Raw genomic sequence first — 22810 nt, forward strand, 5'->3', positions numbered from 1 at the left:
AACTAGAATTCCCACCCCCTTTCTTACGGAGATAACATGTATTGTCATTGACTCCCTTAGGGCACATAGGGTGTCTTGAGTTATTCTGAATCAACTGTACAGAATAACTGCACGAAGTTCAGCAAGCGAGCATCGAACGACAGATGCTACTTTCCATTAATCCCACAAATGTTCGATGGAATTCAAAGTAGGAGAATTAAGCGACTAGAGAAGCACACGGATATATATATATATATATATATATAGTAAAAATCTGGGTCTAATGGACGTAATGAGATTCACTTAATGAGGTTTTTTTCTTGTTTTCGCATTTACAAAATATGATCGTGTATTTACAGTTTTTTCTGATATTTTGTTTAGGTACAAGAAAAAAATTATACATACATGGCATTTTGGTATCAATGATTAAAGGGAAATATATATATATATATATATATATATATATATATATATATATATATATATGCATAAAATTCATTTCTAGCGAGTCGTATTGCCCGAGTTTTACTTTTATTAAATCTTTTTAGTCACTAGATGAAATAATCCGTACATCAAACTATGGCATCAATTTCTTTCAGTGCTTTATCCTTTTAACAACAGCAACCTCTGCTTTCTAAAATTGTATTTAGAAGTAAGTTTAATTTTCTTATTTACACGAGATTTTGAAAACTAGAACTTAACTGATTTGGCAATTTCGTTCTTCAGCTTACAACGACTCCTTGAAAACTAATTTAACTTTTGCCCCATTCATCATACATTCAAGGCACAAGTGTAGCAACTCTGGTAACCTTAAAACTTGGCAAATGCTTCACGGCAACTGGGCATGGTCTTATTTTCCGAAGCGGTGTGAAATATTAAAAAGAATATTTGTTCATCATGAAAGCGATTGCCAAATAAAGGGGTTTGAATTGAAAAGACTTGAAACATCATTTACGTAACTAATGCATTATTAAACTAATTAAATCAACCATTAAAGTGGGGAAAAGAAAAAAAAATCACCTTCGATGATGAATTCTAGGATAATCATAAATAATCCACTCTTTACGTCCTTCTGGGTCAATGCTTTCTTGTTTCACACCGCCTCAGGGGGTAGAAAATGGGTGGCTATTAAAAGGTAGCGCTCATATAAACTGGTCCAAGGATCAGCAGAAACACACACACAAGTCTGAGTTTGAAGTCGTAGATTCTTTGGATTGTGTCTGCAAGATGAAGTGTTTTTTGACTATCGTGCTTATTATAGCCTTTGGTGAGTTTTCGTTTTATTTCTGTTTGGCTGGAATGGATACAAGTGAATGAAATTAGGTTACAGTTAAATTTAAATTGCATTATTTTTCAGAAATGGATAAAACATCTTAACTAAGCATGTTTAAGAAAGCCACCCGAAGGAAACCGAAATAACTTCGATTCTTTATTTCTTTTCCTTAATACTCATGATGGTTCTGTCGGCTTTTCAGCAGATAAAAGTGTACACATAAAATAACACCTAGTACTAACTCTTTTTAGCATTGGAAGAATAAAATTAACCGAACTCGAAAATTAGTTAAAAGTATACAAAAGTTAAATACAATTGAATGGAAACTTAAGCTACATTTTGGAATAGAAATTTATTTATTAATTGCTGGACACTAACTTTTATTTTGCTTATTTTGTCTCAGAGTCAGCAATAACGAATCAATTACAGCAAATTCTAAAACCGTCTTTATATTTTAATCACATTTCTTGCCTTTCAAATTTGTTGATTGTAGATGCAATGCTCTGTCCAGAAACTCTTGTGTTTGTAGTATTAGGGATAAATAACACGAGTGCCAGATCTACTAGACTTGTCCTTGGGATTCAGTCTGTCGTTTATGGAAATGACTTCATTATCGTTAAATGCCTCTTTGTTTTTCTTTTAAATAAGAAAGTTACACTAGCCAATCATAAGACATTGAAGTTTGTTATTTTCTTTCGAAAACTTCTTGTCAAGGAAAACATGAAATTACGAAATGTAAGATAGTTTTTATTTTGATGTAGTGTTTTATTATGTTTTGTTTCGAAATAGTTTGATTTCGTTCCATGATTTCCTTAAGTTCCAAACAATAGATTTTCTGAAACTTAAACAGTCATTCTGAGGCAAATTAAATTTTAGACAGTTAAGAAAGAAAGACCGAGGCTTAAATGTCTCATCTGTCATTAAAACATATCTAAAAAAATGATAAAATCCAACGCATTATAACCAAATATGGAGCTAATTTATTTATTAATCATCAAAAAAAAAACTTTCAGAAGTAAGTGATAGTTAGTCGAACGTACATAAACTTCAGTACGAGTTTCCTTAGTATTGCGCAGTTCAACGTCCCAATCTCAAAATTGTCGGTCCCTATTGTCGTCTGTTGTTGATGTTTTCATTACATGTTCCACTGAATCGAACCTGTTGAGTCTCACCCGAAGCAAGCCAGATATCAAGAATACCGGAAAAGCGCACGGTGTGCATATACGTGGACTGTAGATTTGGGGAGCTGATCTGTTGCTTTTTTGAGTGTGTTACTTATATCGCAATTTAAAGGCAATCAGAATGTTTCAAATAAGCTTCATTTTATCTGAAAAAAGAAATCAATAGGAGTTACAAATATTTAGAGATTAATGATTATTATTCATAATTCTTAAGCATTCTTCTTTATATCATACAAGTGAAAGCTGGGAACTTCACTTCCGGGATTAGCTGTTGTTTACGACCAATTCTAATTAACTTAGAATAATTTAGATTCGCTTACAAGATTGTCTATTTTTTCTGAGGGACGTTAAGCTAACTAAGAAAAAAACATGTACCGTAAATGGCAAGGTTTTCTTCTGTGAAATTGATTGTCGCATTCAATTGAAAAACTACTTATTCTTCTCCTAGAAGGAGACTAGTTCCCGTATTCTGAAGCTTCTCCCTAGTAGCAGTTTCACTTCACTATAGCAATCAAAGAGCGCAAGCTGGTCTGAATAAAGCGATAGTGACGTCAGTAAACAAGAAAATATAAGATAATAAGGCGTAAACTTTATTCCATTTAATTAATTTTCGGATGCCATCAAAGAGGAACTCACTAAAGATAAATTAAACGTTTCTTGTTCTTTTTATTTGGAGAAACGAAAGAGTTATTTACGCGCAAGAGATTATTTATATGAGAACATTCAGAAATATATATTACAGATCTTAATTCTTAGATGAATTTTCTATAATCATTGAACATAGAGGGGAAAATACTTTTTTTTTCTTTTTCACAGCTTCCGAAACAAATCTTGTAGAAAGTTTCTTAAGTAGCAGTGATCTCTTCCTAACAAAGCATCTGCTGTTATTTGCTTCACTCTTTTGTTTAGGGAATGAAAGAATATTAAAGATTGAAGGAAAAATTATGATTCCCACCTAGTACCGGCATTTCAATGACCGAACTTCATCGATATATGTAATTAAATCACAAAAACATCTCACTTCTATACAATCATTATCAGAGGAATATGTGCAACACTTGTACTGCACATATTTCGCAATAGCAAATTATGGTTATCTACTCAAGCTAATTTCTCATTATTTTGTGGAGTTAAAAGATCATCAGAACGACAATCAGATTGCAGTACTCATTTCTAGTAAGAATAATTTACTTACAGATAGATAATACTGCAGCAGAATATACCACGAATTCTTTCACAGCAGATTGATGGTTCTTTAATGTTCATTTATTTCACAATCCATTGATGATTCAATGGATTCAATAATAAAGGGTCAGTAATAAACCGTTCTTATATTTTCTTGGAAGAGCTATGATGCTAATCATCTCATATTGCATAAACTCACCTAAAAATATTAAATTCTTTGCGATCTTCACGACAGAAAAAGAGAATTTTTTTATCAAATACTGAAGTTAAAATGTTGATTCTTCTTTATTTGTTTTCAGGCGGATACCAAGTTGATGCACAATCATGTCACTGGAGAGAACTTGATTTATGCATGGCTACAATGATGTTAAGTGCCCAAGGAAACAATCTTATTCCAGTGGACAAAGACGGAGTGGAAACCTTTTGCGAGTAAGTGAAATCAGTTTTTCACAAGTGCATTTATGTGATAATTGCATGCATTCGCTGCGTTATGATTATTTTCTGAAATGGAAAAAATCCTATCATCTTTATGATCTATCAGCTAACTCACTTTTAGTTGAAAAGTCCATGATAAGTTACTTCGCATCCTAGGCGTAATTCATGTCTTTCCAAAAGAAAGTCAGTTGTCGCTACTAGACTATGAAGGTCCATTTATAGGAGAAGAGATGTCTTGTTATTATATGGATTCATGTCAATTTATTACGGTTTAGTCGAATAAAATCTTACTTTAACAATCTAGTGATAAAGTGATGATAACGAGGTCTCTTATAATGGTTTTAATGACAAAACCATCATTATTATGACAGTGTTATTATACTGACCTGCTAATTGGAAAATGACAGATGAATTTCACGCTTGAAGGATACTGTTTTAAATTCTGATACTTGAGAATTATATATTTCAACTGCGCAGACGCAATTAATCTCTTGGCATACATAATTATTTTATTCACTTGCAATTAGCAAACCTCCAATTGAAATTAATTAATTAAAAACTAATATAATAAATGTATTGAACAAGTGGAAATGAAATGACGATTTCTGTGCAGTAGTAAAACTAATTTTTCGCATGACATCATATCTGTCTTAGTGGACAACAACAAAGAAACTATAACTATTTTCTTATATAAATTATAAGTGAATTAATGCGATTCGATCCCCCATTTTCTCTCAAACGTATCCTTATATTGCGATTATAATGGTTGATAAACTTTTGATAAAACTTTTGATGAAAAGTTTTGATAAACTTTTTTCCAGAAGAAGCAATTACTCTAATTTTCCTCTGATTTATTTCGTAAATAAATTTTAACGATTTCTTACAAGGAAAATCTTTATCCAGCCAATGAGCAGCACTAAAAAATAATTAACTCTTGATCAAATCAGATAAAGAGAGAAAACTAGTAATCGGTCTTGAAGAAAACATTTATCTCCTGAAAGTGACACAGAGACCTTGCATTCGGAACCTGTCTGCATACTTGAATCACTGACATAGATTCGAAATGGATTGCTTGTAGGCACGAGTTGCTTATGTTTTCCTAATTTCAAATACGAAAGGATTTTTTTTTAAAGATTCTTATAAAATTTGCAAGAAAAAAGCTCGCTAGACTTTGTAAACAATTTGGTAGATACGGATTTAGATTTTTTAAAACCTTTAATAGTTTGTAAATAAATTAAAATTCACTTTTAAAGCGGATTTTAAAAATAAAAGAGTTCATTATTTACGTAAAGGGAAACTCGTCTCAAGGCCTCTTTCTCGTCTAATATATGTTTCTTGTCAGACGAGATTTTCCTTCTAATAATTCTTGTCCTCTTAACAAGGGAACCCAGCTGCTTCGCATCATATTTTTGAAATTTCTTTATGAGCCTCTGTGTGTGTATGAGTGTGTGTGGGTGTGTGTTTAATGCCTGTTTACAACTTTCATTTAGTGAGCGGCAAATCGAATGCTATTGAGCAGTTATAAAAAGATATTCAAGGTCTTTAAGGTAGTGTTATCAAAACATTAATTACATTCTGCTTTGCATTTCCTTCGTATGCATATTATAACTCCCAGGAATTGATTTTATCATTTGCCTAGTTCACATTCTTAATAACATTTGTCTCCCATTTTATTTTATATATAAATTTCAGAATCAAAATATTATATTGTAAAACAGTAGTTTTATTTAATTGGGAATGCATTTTATATGTCTTCCTTTCAAATATAATAAAAAATAATTTTTTTTGCACAACAAGCCTCTTGGAAGTGTGCAAAGCGTCCAAAAGAGTTTGGTGTTTTCATGTTGTTGATATTTTTTTGATTTTTCGATGTTTTCTTTGCTCTGTGTGCATTTCTTCATGGAACAGCATGTGGTCTTTGCAATCTATTGTTTTAGTCTTCCTTATTATGCCGATAGTTCCTAATATAATGGATAGCGTTGCTATATTATGTTACAGAATAACTAGGATTTTCGTTATTTGTTTTGCCTCAGATGGCAGCTTAATGAAATTAGTGTGTTAACACGTGATATAGATGTTGCTGTCTGCAGTAACATCAATGCTGATGAAGCATCAAAAAATGGATAATTTTCTGTTAAGAGTCTTTTTTTATTCTTAAAATTTCATTTATAGTTTCAGTAATTAATTTTTTAAGATTGAAAAAAAAATATTCATCAAAGATTTGTACATAAGGAAAAAGTTTTTATATTAATTTATTTTTCCATCCAGAGCCTATAATGAAATGTCAGATTGCTTTGGAAATTATACTTCGAAATATCTGACTCCACTGCAAAAAGAGTTAGTTCAAATAATAGCAGAAGTACCAAGGAAACCTATGGAGGAGTTTTGCACACCAGGATCGGAGTCACAGACCGGTAAGTAACTGAATACAGTGATGTTGGAATGTTTTGAAATTTATTTATTCCCCAAATCATCGAAAGAAAAAACTCATTTTGAACATTAACTATTGGCTAAAATAATCCTCTAATAAAAGTCATATTTTCTTGTTAAAGTTATAATATACAGGTAACCCTCGTATAACGCGGTACTTATACAACGTGGTTTCGATAAAAACACGGTCTACAAATTGTAGTAACCCTTTATCTTTTCAAATGTTTTTCACCGCGCGACTTAAAAATCAAATTTTATCTTCGTTAAATTTGTGTCTGCCTGTATCCAGCATGTAATTATAAGTAGCGAATTTATATTAGGGAAAATACCCTTTAGCACGCATGTACCTCAATTGTTTAACGTATAAAACGTTTATTGTTGAAAATTGTCCTCGTTTCAGCCAGGAAAGTGCATTAAAAATCATAAGTGTGTTCATCTCAAGCTGAGCACTTTATTTTCTGGTGAGTTACATACAATATGTAATGCTTGCTTTTTTTGTGTAAAAAATATTTTTATAGTAATGGCCGCAAACTGCAACGAAAGGGAAAAACCAACATTGAAAACAAAATTAATTTCTCTCGAAGAAAAAAATTAAATTTTGGATCGGTTGAAAAATGGAGAAAAACCAGGAGTTTTTGCAGAGACTTTGAATTTAAATGAATCAACAATTCGAACAATCAAACAAAATGAACAAAAAATCCGAGAAAGTGTTCATTGCTGGGTCAACGATAAGTGCAAAGCGCGTTGCTCGTGTACGCGATATTCTAATGGAAAATTGGAGCAATTTCTAATGATTTCGATAGAAGATTGGACCTCAAAAGAAAATTTCTATGGATGGAAATCTTATTAAACAAAATACTCTCAAAGTTATAAACATTTATAGTAGTGCAGACCAGGTGTTCAATGCGGATGAATCCGGGTTATATTGGAACAAAGTACAAAAACGCACCTATATTTCGAAAAATGAAAGATCAGCTCCTGGATTCAAAGTTTCCAAAGATAGAATTACTCTACTGTTTTGTAGTAATGCATCAGGTGATTACATGACAAAACCAGTGTTTATTAACCAATCCTCAAATCTTCGTGCTATGAAGGATTAAAATATGCACTATTTTATTTTGCCTAATACATTTATGCATTATGTACAATGAAGTTTAAGTACAATTTGTAATTTTTATACTATGAATTTGTTTCATAGTTTATGTTTTCTTAACTTACATGAATTACCTGAATTAAATAAAAAAATATTTTTTTGGATATGTCATTGTTGTTTATATAATTTAAAAAAAACGATTTCGGAACCTAACCCTACTTTTTCTATGTGATCTGAGACTCGAATAACGCGATTTATATAACGCGGCATTTCTGCGCAACCTAACATCCGCGTTATACGAGGGTTATCTGTACTTCCAAATAATGCTGAATCCCCCTTGGTAATTTTATAATGGAGTGTTGATTATCGAGAGAGAAAACAAAGGATTCGAGTATTAGAGTTCAATTTCAACAAAATACTTTTTATGTCGCAAAAGTTATCCATCTATTCTTCTTATTTGGAACTTATTCTGAACTCGAATGTGGATCAAACCCATGGTTTTCATTCCTTTTGTCGAATACGATAAACAAGTCTGCACAGATAGTAGATGGGCACAAGACTCATCCATTGTTCATTAGAATCAACTCCGAGTTGTATTAATTGATTAGGATGGGTGTGGCTTGTGAAAATTACTTGAAAGCACTAAGATCGGGAATGTTAGCCTCTCGATGAAGTTGTGCGTTTCTGATGAACCAAGGAGCACCAAAACCATGCGTAAACATTTGCATTCTGCATTCCATACATTGTTCATCAGTGGACTCTTCTAAGCGTTTGAGATATCCGTAGGTATAGAGGTATTCCAGAACAACTCCATAAACATTGGTTTCCTGGGAAGGATGCCATGAATTACGCAAAGAATTTTCAAACAGTGGACCTTTGATTAGCCGTATTACAGGGTGATCGATCACAGTATATGCTTTTCTATTAGATAAGGGTGTTAGGGCCAGAAAAATCACTAGAGCGTATCGTAAGTGCGACGCTGGTGGAGTTATGGAATATGTATACTTTTTGTAGTTTGGACTAAGACTCCTTTTCATAGTGTCTGAATAATGAACACCGAACTTGGGATTTCCATTTTGGATAATGCGTTCCCTGCGTTGTGAGGTTTCTATGGGAATTACCCGCTTGAGCATAAATGCGATTATGCATTAATTACGTTTCAAGTGCTCAAGCGTCACGAGAATGGGAGTACAATAATTACAATAACAAATACAGATGCTTAATCTGAAACTTATTAGGTCTCTTTAGGAAGGTTCAGGTAAATTTGAGGACGAGGCTATCATGCAACTGCACTGTTCGAATCGATTGCCATTTTAATGAAAGAATGGGCCAAAATACATGTGTTAATTTATCTAAATTTAATGCATGATCTAGGCCAGAAAGTAAATTTTTCGGTTGTTTTTAGATTACGACAAGGCAATCAAGGTTACATATGAAAAAGTTCTTCTCATGCTATGACGGGAGTCGAACATTAGGACTACCAACTAAAGAGCATTGGTTGACTGTTGACCAGTCTTCGGCATTCTACTGCTCTCTGCAATCAACTGAAGGTTGCTAAACGGGGAGTGTTTGTGAAACGTTTAGATTTCCTATAGTACTTGCAACATAATGTATTTTTATAGTACTATTCCTCTCTGAATTAATTTGCTTTTCTTGAAAAAAAAATAATTTAGAAAAGCATTTAATATATTCCATTAAATCACAGCACAAAGTGAATTCATAAGATTTGCCTCTGTCGGGGTCAAATACCCTCGCTGTACTTTTGTCGATCGCGAGACCCTGAAATCTCTGTGTATCCTTCCATTGCGAGCATATGAGCATTTCATATGGGTATATGAAAGTAAATATTTATCAATTGAACTAATTTTTTTAAGTTGCAAATAGTAATTATTTTATTCTTTTTCTGGTTATTTATTCTGACAGTGAGTATTTGATAAGCAGAAACAAACTGTTTTAATAAATGTGTTAAGAAATATAGAAATCATGATTATTATCTGCTTTCAGCATTTCTGGAAGTATCTCCTTGTTTATCTGAATACCTCTCCAGTGATGATAGCAGAAAATGCATCTCAGACATACAATCAGTGATGGAATTCATTCCAAGTGTGAAACCAGAAACTCGCTTAGCTTCCATGTGCTGGTAAGTATGCTCTATTGCCATTCCTGGGGGTGAGAGAGAGAGAGAGAGAGAGAGAGAGAGAATGTTCATTTTGGACAGCGTAAATTGCCTACAGAGATATTGTTAGTGGAAGAAAAAGTTTCGGGTTGATTTAAAAATACTGTTTATCTATAGGATTTCCCATTTCTGTGGGATATCCAGTAAGTTCCTGCTTGAAGGAGCGCAGTAGCAGACTATTCTCATTGCTTTTTACCTACACTTCGGAGATAATGCATGCACTCATCCATCGCCATTGTGGCATTCGAAGACCGAGAACGTACTATTTCCAAAAAGTAGGAACTGAATTCTCCCTTCTTATCGATTGAAAGAGGAGAGTTCACATGACAGGATAGAAATGAAATTTATCTGATGCAGAATCTACTGGAGGGAAAGTGGGGGTTCCAGACTGTTGGATCTGGTCATTAGATCAGAAGATCTGACCATAACCAAGGTAGTCACGTTGTCTCCGATTGGAGAGAATGATCATGGTATTCACTACAGAGACTGCGAAACGTGGAATTTTCAGTGGAGGAATATATGTGGAACCATTGAGCAGGTGATTGCGACAAACTTAGGAGACAGCGTAAAGCACTGACATAGCAAACGAATCTTCAAGGGAAGGATGTTTCCATTGCATGGATGATAGTCGAGGGGTATCAGAAGGAAGCTATATTAGATTGTTTACTCAAGGCCACGAGTAAAAAACTCAGGCAATGGGATAGATGAATGAGGAAATTTATTGAGTAGGAATAACAAATGTCCGCGCGGTTAGCCTAGTGGCTGTGTGCTTCGCAACCATATGCCTGAGGAAGGAGTGTCCTAGGTTCGATTCAAGTCGGTGACGTGAGGAGCTGAAGGATCTTCCTCTGCCATAGCCAAGTTAGCCGGTCTTGGGCTTGGACAATAGATTTTCCCCCCAGTTTATCCTGGGGTTCTTTCATCCCACAAAGCAGGCAAACCGGCCTTGAGAACTCAATACTACGGGCATAGGATACACCGGGGCGTAGGGCTGACCACCTTATCCTGTGAACGGTTTGAGGTCCGGTGATTAATAAACCTTCGACATCACAAGGTAAAAGAGGGAAATTGGAAGAAGAGATGAGATGAACTTAAAAATAGAGTGTATAAGGAGAACTGTAATCGGCAAGCTTACGCATAGTACAGGTCTCAGGCAAGAAAGGCGACCAGCATGGTAAAGAAGCAAAATCAGATTATAAGAAGAAGTTAGCCAAGCAGGGCAAAGATGCAAGGAAAACTTTAAAACCAGGTGCTGATGGCAGTGGGATTACAGAAGCAAATGAAATGGTGGGGTTAAAGAGTGACCACTTTCAGAGGTTCTATCGTCCAAGTGAGGACAATTCTATATCTGACGTGACAAGAATCGATATGAGAATTATAGAGGTTGATGAACTCGAAGTCCTTAGAATATTTTAGAATCTCAGTACAATTACTCCAGTGGGATTGGATGGGATTTCATCTCGCATATTATAAGGATGTTTGTAGGAAATGAAGTTATCTCTGATTAGGCTGTTTATCTTAAATTTTAGCTCTGGAAGTCCCAAGAGAACGAAAGGAGGAAAAAATGGTTTCTTTGCATAAAGAATGTCCCAGGATCTCTGTAGCAAATTTATAGATCCATCAGTATTTCGGGAATGGTGGTAAAAGGAGTCAGAAACGATGGTCAAAGACAGAGTTCAGGAATGGGTGGATAAGAATGTGATATCTACGAGGAACAGCATGGGTTTGATAAGTAATGCTTTAGTAAGGTACTAACTGTTTGCAGTGGACTGACAGCTGAGTTGGATTAAGAGAATGGCTAAAGAAATTTCTGAATTTTACAAAGCGGTTTAACAGGATACCACACGCAAGTGTGTTGCGTAATTCTAACAAGTATGGACGGATATGAAACTTGTGATATTGATGCAAGGATGAATGATTTACAGATACCGAAGGGTATTAAATGGAGGAGCAGAACATAGGAGAAGACAGGGGACCAGCGGTGTGCCGCATGGCTCTGTGTTTGGACTACAACTGTTTAATTTGCACACAAATGATATCGGAAATGATTTGAAGAAAAATATTCAGTTGTTTACTGATGATGTAATATTGGGTAGCGTAATTGTTAATGTTGGCGATGTACAAACCTTGTAGGATCATTTAAATAGGTTTAGGAGTATATGCAAAAGATACTGAGCTAGTTTAATGCGAAAAAGTGTAAAGTTATGTACGTAGGCTGTTCAATAAGTAATAAGACTATATTTATACAGAAAACAGATTACCTTTAATCGTCATCATTTACATGGTCTTTTTCGAAGTAACTACTGTGAGACGCGATGCATTTGTCCCAACGTTGCGTCCATTTCTTAAACACATGTGAGAGTCCGTTTTTTGAGAGTTCTTTCAAACCGCCTCCGCAGCTTTTACCCATGCTTTGTTGCTTTCGAAATGGCGGCCTCTTAGTGGTTTCTTGAGCTGAGGAAACAGCCAGAAATCGCACGGTGCGAAATCAGGACTGTATGGAGGGTGTGGTAGGATATCTGTGTTGTTCTTCTGCAAAACGTCCACTACACAACCAGCAATATATGTGGTCTTGCATTATCGTGGTGCAATAAGAAGCCATTCTTCAGCAATGGACGCTTCCGTTTGACGTGCTTGGTGATAATCGCTGCTGTGTTGATCATTGTCTCTGTGATGGACGTTGATGGTCTTCCCTCATGTTCAAGATCTTCCACATTTTGCCTTCCTTCCTTAAAAGTTTTATGCCAGCGAAAAACACTTACCCTCGACATTGCTTCATCGTGGAAAGCTTCGCGTATCATGTTAAAAGTGTCCGATGCCGCTTTTTGCAAACGCACACAAAATTTAATCGCATAACGCTGTTCCAAGGACGTTTCCATTTCGAAGACTGGTCGCACCTCGTAGGGGCGCCGATGAGCACTTGCGTTTAGTCACGTGACATTCTGGCACATCAGTTCGTATACGCCATCTATCAACCTCCTTTGTTAATACAGACAGCAACATTTCTTTATTCCACAGAAATTAATATCGTGATGATTGGTTTCGCCACAGTAAAATTAGTCTTATTACTTATTGAACAGCCCACGTATTTTGTGATGAAAAGTTAACAATGTGATTTTCGTTGATAGAACTGTCATGCAGGAAACCGAGTGTATTTTGAAATTTGTTAATAGGCCCACAGAAATGAAAAACGAGAAATGACGTAATGTATAAAAACGTTAAGGCCGCTAAAAGGATTTTATAGAAAATATTTCGTCACTCATATAGAGGGCACAGAGCAAGAGATCATCCTTGTAAATCAAGTAAGGTGTGGTTAGCGAGGGTGTGCGAACTAGATTTTTCGATTTGATAGTGGTGAATAAGCGGAATGGGTTACGAGAGTCAGTTGTGGATGCTTTATTGTAACAAGTTCAATGCGAGGTAAGATAGAGATCCACCTAATAAGATGTACTATCCTCACAGTATTTAGTTTGGGTATCCGGAGATATAATTTGGAATCTTTGTATTATTTCAGACAATAGTATGACCAGTTGTGTTTTACGAGCAAAAGATGGCAGCACTTCTCTATTCTGCTGTGCTTTCTTTCTTATGGCTATTTTAAATGATAACTTCCGGCTCACTATGAATAGCGGCTAAAGATGTCGCCACCCCTCATCAAACAGTTAATATGAGCTAAAGGGGGTTGATCTATTTCCTTCTTGAATAAAAGCGTGTAAATATTTATTCTGACGCACATTACGTATCTTACAATGGTACAGGTTTATTTCACAACATGAACAATAATGGTAATATTTTCAATCTGACTGCTTAAAAAAATACTTGCTCATAATAATTTATGAAATAAAGAAGTACTTTATTGTGGCTGCACTAGTACGTTTTTTGTTGTTGTTTATCTGGAGTTTCAGGAAGATGGTACGATACATCTCTGTTTCTTTTTATTTTAGTGCACTCAATAATTGGATTGCAAACATGAAACCATCACATATGATACTTTTCCTCGGATGGCAAAGTCTCCCTCTGCACGTATGCATCAGTATTCAAACGATGTAGTAATTAGCATCCAAACATAGAAAATATTCCGCTCTAGAGTCTTTGTAGTTGCTCTTTCTTTCTTTCTCATTTCCAAGGATTTATTTATTTATATATTTGATTTATATATTTTATTTTATTTATTTATATTTTTTGCTGTTCTTTTCGCACACGCTATGTTGCAAACGTCATGAGCATCAGACTGTTTCATTAACTCCTTTTATTTGCACGAACGGTTGTTATGCACATTTTTTTATTAATCGATTGGTAATATCTGATTTTTTAATTAATTAATTATTTAATTTATAAATAATGATCAGATCGCATCCCTTGTTTTAAAGATAATAGGTACTGAGGGAATTATTATACTAACAAAGGTTGGTAAGTGCTTCTTTATTAAGTAACAATAATACACAAAAAATGAAATATGGTAAAAAGTAATAAAAATTTAAGTAGTTAAAATATTGTAGTTTTAAAATAATAATTTATTTCAATCATCTATTGGATGGTCATCAACGTTGTCGTCATCGCTACCCTCTGGAGCATCATTATACAGCAAGACTTCGTAAAATTTTTTTGAATTTGGACGCTCTAAAAATTGAGACAGGTGGAGTAGGTCGTCATACTTCGCTAACTTTATGGGTACTTTGGCAGTGTATAAGCTCTGTAGCGCAGTTTCTCTGTTATTTATTTTTTTTATTCTTCTGATTCTTTATAGTTTTCATTACAATAGATGCGCTTTCATTCGCCCCGGAATAAGCCGACTTGTAAAATATCGCTGTAGGTTTTTTGTCCTTTAAAATTTGCAGCATACGAATTGGTCTCGTCGGAAAAGGGCATTTCGCTTTATACAAAGGCGATAAATGATCTGTCCAATTTTGGAAATCAAAATCCTTTCCGCAGTCAATCACTTCAAAAGGTATAGGTTTATCTCGACTGATACATAAAACTTCTCTCCAGTCGTCCGGAGTTTCAGTGTAAGATTTTTGGTTTAACTACCCCATATTTTTATTACATTCTAAGTAAGAATGCCCTCTAATAGGAAATATCATCTTTGCAACATCAAATCTTCCTTTTTTTGTTACTAAAAAGTGAAGTATTGGGAAAACAGTAAAATTTTTATTTTGACCAGCACATGAGTCACAAAAGATTACAAGTTCTTTAACATCTAAGGGCAAAATGTTGTACACGAAACGGAATAACATTGAACAAACATCATCCATTCCTTTCTTTGCGGCTGACTCATCGTAAGTATAAAATACAGATCGTGAATTTGAAAGAATATGGATGTTAAAGCTTATGAGGTTAATTGTAATATTTGGACAAGGCAATTTTTTTTTTGAAAATCCATCGCGATAGCTTCGAGAGCTGAATTTTTAAGTGAACGTTTGCGATAAATCTCTTTAAGGAATAAAAACGTTCTGCTTTTGTCAAATTTACCTTATACTGTGTGTCTTTTTGCTTTTTCTGATTTGTGATTTCTTTCGAAGCATCTAAATCAGCACAAGATTCAATTTTTTCTTCCAAAACGGAAACTTTCCCCTTTAAGAGGTCACACCTGCTACATGTATCCTTTCTAGGATAACCAAAAGAGATATTAAAGTTATTTTCAAAAATTCCTCGGAATGTTTCATAAAATACTTTATTTTCTGGGTTATTTTGTATGTACATTAAATGAACTTTTGAAATATTCAAATCCTCTGAAAGGTATAATTTTTGGGTTTCTTTTAGCAAATAATGGGATTTTCTTCCCCTCAGACTTTTAATAAAAGTGTTAACTTTGTTCTTAGTCTCTTCTGAAATTTTGTAGGGTCTGTTTAAGTGTTTACCACGCCCATCTTTTGGTGACTGACCAGTATTTATGAAACAGTTTTTAATCCTTTTCTGTACATTAAATTTATGCACATTAAATGAACTTTTGAAATATTCAAATCCTCTGAAAGGTATAATTTTTGGGTTTCTTTTAGCAAATAATGGGATTTTCTTCCCCTCAGACTTTTAATAAAAGTGTTAACTTTGTTCTTAGTCTCTTCTGAAATTTTGTAGGGTCTGTTTAAGTGTTTACCACGCCCATCTTTTGGTGACTGACCAGTATTTATGAAACAGTTTTTAATCCTTTTCTGTACATTAAATTTATGTACATTAAATGAACTTTTGAAATATTCAAATCCTCTGAAAGGTATAATTTTTGGGTTTCTTTTAGCAAATAATGGGATTTTCTTCCCCTCAGACTTTTAATAAAAGTGTTAACTTTGTTCTTAGTCTCTTCTGAAATTTTGTAGGGTCTGTTTAAGTGTTTACCACGCCCATCTTTTGGTGACTGACCAGTATTTATGAAACAGTTTTTAATCCTTTTCACTCGTTCTTCAGATATCCCATGCAAAGAAATAAATGCTTTACGGCAAATTATGACATCTTCGCTATTCCCCTCATCGCTGCCTTGCAGTAATCTGACACGAAAAGCAAATGAAGCCGTGTTCACCCTCGCATCAACTCCTTTTCTAGGACGCTTTCTCATTACGAGAAGGATTATAATTAGTCCACTTAAATAAGAGTTTTGGTCATTATAGTTCCCTAATAAGTTAAAATCACGAATAATTCTTTTTCGTTCGGCATCAGGAATAGGTTCGAAACAACGATACCTTTTGCATAAACAGTCAGGACCAACTTCGTGCGTTGTTGAGCGAAAAATTTTCATTACATCTCTAGTCCTACCTGTCTTTTTTCGTTTCTTTGTGAGTTTTTCTTTAGTTTTTCTTTTTTCTTCACTTTCATTAGAACTATTAGAATAATCACTTATCATTTTCACACTACTTTTTATTATTAAAAAACAATTAAAATACTCTTAAAACCAAAACAGCTATAATCAAAACTAGTAGTGATTCAACAAACCACTGATAACAAAATAATGGCTGATGCAATAGCGATAATAGTTGATGTGATTGGACCGAAGTTGTTTTTCCATACAACCGCTCGGACTGAGAGTGTTCTTCCCAAGTTTAAGAAATATTCTCCGTTCATTTGTCTGGACTGAGGTTGTTTATGCAGAAAGTCGTATTTATGAGATGAAACCTTACTTTAATCCCCAACAGATGGCAGCATTAGGTTGAATTCATGAAAATTGGACTGAAGTTGTTTTTCCTTGTACCATTCATATGGCACAACTGGAATCCATTTTTTCGAAAAGGGTGACTTGTTTTATCAATCTTCTGAACATCGTTTTTAATGTTTTTCTTATTTTAAAATACGAGTATTTTAAAATAAGACGGTTTTCAATTTTTTTGCTTTCTATAATTTGAAACTTGAGCTGTGACTTCTGTCAAGAATGGGAGGGGAAAAAATTAAAGATGGGCACGTTTATTTTAGTGTCAGAAATAATTGAAGAGAAAGATTCGTAATATTGATTATAAATATCTTGAATAAATTTTTAAAATTAAAATTATTTTTTTATCTTTATTATTGTTTTTGCGATATACCTATGTGTATATTATTATTTATTTAAGATTAAATGGATTTTAGTATTTTAAAATTAAGTTTTCAAATTCCAGAAACCGAAATTTTTGAAATAAATTCCTGATTTTTAGAACATTGTAACTTTAAGTAACGTCCCTTATTTACTCCACTGCTTTTGTAAAAAAAAAAAAAAAAAAAAAAAGATAGCGCAGAAATATGCTACTAAACTTTTGGCTTTATCTTACCGTGTATTTTTCTTCCTGTGTCTATAAAGGGAAATATTAATGCCATGTTAATATGATGAATTGCAAAGTTTATCGTGGAGATGTAATGTCAACTATAGTGGAATTTTAGTGGAATCTTTATTAACTTATTATACATTACGAAAAAATATATCACAAAATGGGCACAAAGGTAACAGTGGAACACGATGCAATGCGCTAATTAAAAGTTAACTTCAGTATTAACTGAAGTTAAAAGATATAATTAGTTGCGGATAAAGTTGGTTTACATCAAAACTTCTTGGAATCCTATGGATTCTAAGATGCTTTACATTTATTTCCACTCTCTTTATATATTTTAATTCATGATATTTTAAAAATCACAATGAAGTGATCGTTATTATTCCAATGGAAATTTTCACTTTGCATGTTTTATTAATAACCGTAACTTGAGTGATTTTATTTGTAATGAAAAAAAAAAAAAAAAACAGGCAATTCATTTCTGCCTAATATTTTTATGACTAAAATGTGCCCAATTTTTACTACAATTTTAAATCTATAACTTGTGTTTTAAATGTATTAAGCTGTTCTTTATGATAATTTGATTTTTTATGATTTATCAGCGGCGTAACGAGGTTATCCAACTGTATTACGAATGATGTGGAACCAAAATGTGGCAAAAAAGCTGTTGATGTATTAGAACAAAGTGTAAACGCATTGACTGCTGGTCTACCCAACTTAGTGTGCGGAAGTTATGATCCTGCTGGACCCAAATGCGAAGGAAATATCCCTGCTGCTGGTACTGCACCTGAAGGCTCAAATTCCAAATCACAGATATCCAAACTTCTTTCTGCATTCTTAGGGAACTGAAGATCGGACAATGCAGAGTTTTAGCGTCTCGTGTAAGAATGTTATCAATGCATGATTCTGTATCATATTAGCTTCAATGTATTTTTATTTCAATAAATGTTAGTTTTGTTTTGTTAAGAAGCATTCATTCATTTCGTATGGTGATTCAACTGCCGTGAGCCCCTTTTACGGAGAGGTACGGCACCACTCAATCCCTCCTATTTTTATCCGAGCTCGGGACCTGCATAGCTGACAATTCAGACCTATGGCTGGAGGGACTGTCTTAAGTATTCCTGACTGTATCCGTGTGTGTTCAAGGGGCCGGTTTGCCTATAAAAGCAGTTTACATTCAACAACGAAAACAGAATGTGTTTTCTAAAACACTTTTTATTCTGATTTAATTCCTTGTTATTTTACCCTGTTTGTCTTTCCGACCAAAATATAGATTAATATCAATCATTTTACAGATCTAAAGATTTAATTTGTATTTAAAACTGTGAAATATAACGTTATTATTCCATTTAAAATTTATTGATGTATTTGGAGAGAAAGTGAAACAGCCCTGAATTTTTTAATGGTAATTCCTATCATAAAATATTGTAAAAACCTAACGTACTTTTGTATCATGGGTAAGGTAATTCGAAAACACCCTTCCCAAGATCAGACACGATATACTTTCAAGCCACTTTAGACTTTCATTAAACAGGATGATGCTGAATGAAACTGAATAAAATTCGTTTACCACCAGAATACATTCATAAATATCGATCTCATAATGGGATTTGGATACTTCAGTCTATTGGTTCATACGCGATAATGTTCTCTCTCTCTCTCTCTCTCTCCTCTCGGCCAACCAAGCAGGAAAACTGAGGTTGTGTACAGCAGAATATACTGTTTTCTGAGGGTTTCATCGGCGAATGCTAAGAAACGTACACCACTTAAATACTTAGCTTCATGTTAGATAATCTGGAAAAAGCATCACAACATCGTGCGTTTTTCAAGTTCTTCAGATTTTTTGCTTATAATCGGAACTTTGGATCTCAGATGATCCTATCTGTTAGAATCATCTACCACTTAAAATATCAATATTGTTGGAGTTTAGTGATTTATAATAGGGGTAAATTAGATGACGCAGGAAATTTTAACTTAACTTAACCGTTAGATGTATAATCTACAAATACATTTTTATATTATCCACGTATGCAAATTCTTACACAAATAAAGAATGAGTGTTCCCTAATAAATTAGTCTTCTAATTTTAATAAATGAAGCTGTCTTTATATAAACAATCAATAGATTTATATATCCATTCAAAAGTGACAAAATACATTTGACATTTAGATCATATTTAACGAGAAGCGTCCGATTTTTTCAACGCTGAGTGAAAAATGTGAATAAGCAGATATACACACACACACACACACACACACACACACACACACACACACACACACACACACACACACACACACACACACACACACACACACACACACACACACACACACAGAGGCAGTGACGGTATTAATAATAATTATTAAAATTCCTGTGCAAAGGCCATACGAATAACGATGTGTGTTAATGTTTTAAAATTAAAGGCTTCTCCCACTTAAGTGGGGTCATTTAAGTGGGAGAAGCTGCAGAAGAAGAAGAAGAAGTTAATGTTTTAAAATGTCTCAACACAGTGTTATTATATAGCATTGTAATAACCCAAGTGTGAGTGTTATTGAGATATCCTACAACGTTATACGAGACATACAGATGTAAACACTGTAAACAGATGAAAGATTAATCATTTATCCTATTTTAATCTTCAAACTCGAGACATATCCCATTCCACAAGGTATTTGTTAATCAGTTTCTGCAGTAGATTGTGCTGAATTCCACAGCATAATTGATGGATGATGTTCAGAATGGCTTCCACAGTTCCTTATGGAGTATAAATATATCCAAGATGTGGATACGTTATTAACATCTATTATCAACAGCTAATTGAATAAGTAGATAAGTCTAGTTGGGGGTCTGCTGTCTCATGGCCCCGGACACTTTTGGTTTTGAGTCTATGGAACACTTTTCCTATTTATATTATAATAATTAAATATAGGAGAATACGCTAAATAGAGATGAAGTTTTTGATGAGCACTCGCTGTATTCCCCGACACATATTCGTAAACTACTATCTTATTCAGAATTGTTGCAAGCTCCTCCACAAATATTCTTAACGTCTAATAACTCTTATTTTGTATTTTTCAATAGCGTCTATTAAGAAAAGCGTCCGTTGGAATCGTTGAATTATTTTTGACAGTTTTTATGGTCATTTTTCTGCTTACGTCGAACTTAATTTAACCCTCTTCGAGTTTCTGTGTGAAACATTTTTTTACTCTACAATCCAGAGACTGAATTGACGACTAATTATATAACAAATGTTCTGGTTTCGTCTGAGTTTTGGTGATGACATTGCTCGGCACCGCCTCTTTTATGTAGTCTTCCGATATACTAATAAATAAGTTAGGAATGTCTATACCCAGATGCAGATTGATCTTCATATAATTTAGAAAACAGAAACGATAAGCTGGTCGATTTCAAGTCCTCCAAAAATAGGGTTGTCTTAGATCTCGCCAACGACAACAATAACAACAATCAAATTCCTGATGACACAATGACTTACTTTTAATATCACCAAGAGCACTAATCAAGAATAAATTCTCTTAATATAAACCGAATAATCTGGAGATATCACAGTCTTACCTGCCTCAGTGATGAAAAGTCTTTTATACATGAGATTACTAAAAAAAACATGCTTAACCCTACTCACTGCTTGTGAAATTCCTGCTTGTCTTGTCAAATTCTTGATATCGCTCTTTATAAAGAAGTAATAACGTCGAGAATATATTTAGAAAGCATATTTATGTATTATCTTTCTACAAAGACCGCAATATTTTGTCAGTGATGAATTAAACTAAACGTTCGTGTTATTCAACAGTTTTTGAATCAGAAATAGTTTAAGTAAAATACCTAGAAAACTTAAGCATCAAACTATAAGAAACAAAACTGATTTAAGAATATAATCCTTATGCTGTTAATATTGTTTAGGCCTACCTATCGGAAGCCTGAAGTGGCTTGAACAATTATTCTGTTTGGTATCAGAGTAGGATTTTCCGAATTACTAACTCACCAGGTGGCGCTAGTGGTTACAGTGTTTCATGGATAAGACTGACAAAAAATAGAATAAAGTATAAAATAAAATACCTCTCTTCTGACGTATACCATCACAGAATAAAAGTAATCAGTATTATTTTTTTTTTAATTTTTTTTAAATTCACCAACTTCTTTTATTCCCCAAAGAAGTAGACGAGACCATTTTGTCCTAACTTTTGGAATCTGCGTGGGAGAAAAGGGGAGGGAATTCAAAAAATTATAATTTAAGATTTTGACATTAACAACTTTTTTTAAAAAATAAACATGAGGGGTTGGTTGGCTAAGTGGTTAGCGTATCCGCTCACCACCCAAAATGCTGCGGGTTCGAATCCCGCCGAGGGCAGGAATGTCTGTGAAAATACTAGTGATGGTGATTGACAGTAGTTGACTTGAATTCTAATGTAAAATTATTAAAAGAAAGCACGCTATCCACCCCTATTTACGTGAAGTAACTGTGCCAAATAAACCTCACCTGGTAAGAACTATAATAAAGATAGAATGTTCATCAAAACTAATAAAATCACACATTTTTTTTTTGTAAAACGAATTTATCAGGCTCAACAATATAATCAGCAGGTGCATATATTATTGTTTTAACAAAAGCCAAATGGAGAACTGATGCTCGAACTCCAACAAAACTTTACGTGTTCATCACTGTGGCTAAAAGTCTGACGATTCTGGAGGATGATGCAGTACCTTTGGATGGTGTTCCGATAGGAGGTAATTTACCTGCGCACTTCTCTTCATCAAAACTATCACAAAGTAGATGTGGTAAGTCGGTTATAATCGCACGTTGGATGAGTTCTAATGCCTCAAAAGCGCCCTCTTTGCACGTTCCCTCAATGCCAGTACGAGCGCAGCCCAGTATTCGTTGATAAGCACTGTGCATAAAAGAAAAGGAAAGCCATGTATTCATTCCATTAATAGTATATTAAATCCATCCAAGATCTATTATATTTAATACAGAACAGGTTTAAGTTTGATATATAAAAGTAGAAAAACTAATATTGAGAGCTTTTCTTTTCAGAAATATATTCAAAATTAAATAATATTTGAGTTAATTTGAAATATTGTCTAAAACAGTACTTTGAAATATTGACATCATCATGAACATGTTTTTCAAGGATTTAGGCCTAGTGTGTCCTGTTCCGGCCTTAAAAGTTATCGTTGAATCTCTTAAGAGGACGTCCTGGTTTACTTTTTCCTAGTGGTTTTAATTTAAAGCTAGTTTTGATAATCTCTTTGTTTTCATTCTTTCAACGTGTTTTCCATCCATTTGTGTTTATATATTTTAATTGTTTTCTATTA

The 22810-nt window shown here is 33.9% G+C and overlaps 1 protein-coding gene across 1 annotated transcript; it reads left to right on the forward strand.

The window, feature by feature from the left end:
* Positions 1-3970: 3970 nt before the first annotated feature.
* On the forward strand, positions 3971-18325 carry LOC150107221 (uncharacterized). Its single transcript, XM_090391724.1, has 4 exons — positions 3971-4047; positions 6322-6467; positions 9581-9716; positions 18079-18325. The coding sequence occupies exons 1-4, from the start codon at positions 3971-3973 to the stop codon at positions 18323-18325; spliced, it is 606 nt and encodes a 201-aa protein (XP_090247850.1).
* The last annotated feature ends 4485 nt before the right edge of the window (positions 18326-22810 follow it).

Source organism: Typopeltis vanoorti, chromosome 4, assembly GCF_054136105.1.
Source record: "Typopeltis vanoorti isolate ZY-2024b chromosome 4, IOZ_Tvanoo_1.0, whole genome shotgun sequence".
Classification (NCBI taxonomy): domain Eukaryota; kingdom Metazoa; phylum Arthropoda; class Arachnida; order Uropygi; family Thelyphonidae; genus Typopeltis; species Typopeltis vanoorti.

Coding starts and splice junctions, on each gene's coding strand:
- LOC150107221 (XM_090391724.1), top strand. CDS start 3,971: ATGGCTACAATGATGTTAAGTGCCCAAGGAAACAATCTTATTCCAGTG. Junction 4,048..6,321: donor GGAGTGGAAACCTTTTGCGA/GTAAGTGAAATC, acceptor TTTTCCATCCAG/AGCCTATAATGAAATGTCAG. Junction 6,468..9,580: donor AGGATCGGAGTCACAGACCG/GTAAGTAACTGA, acceptor ATCTGCTTTCAG/CATTTCTGGAAGTATCTCCT.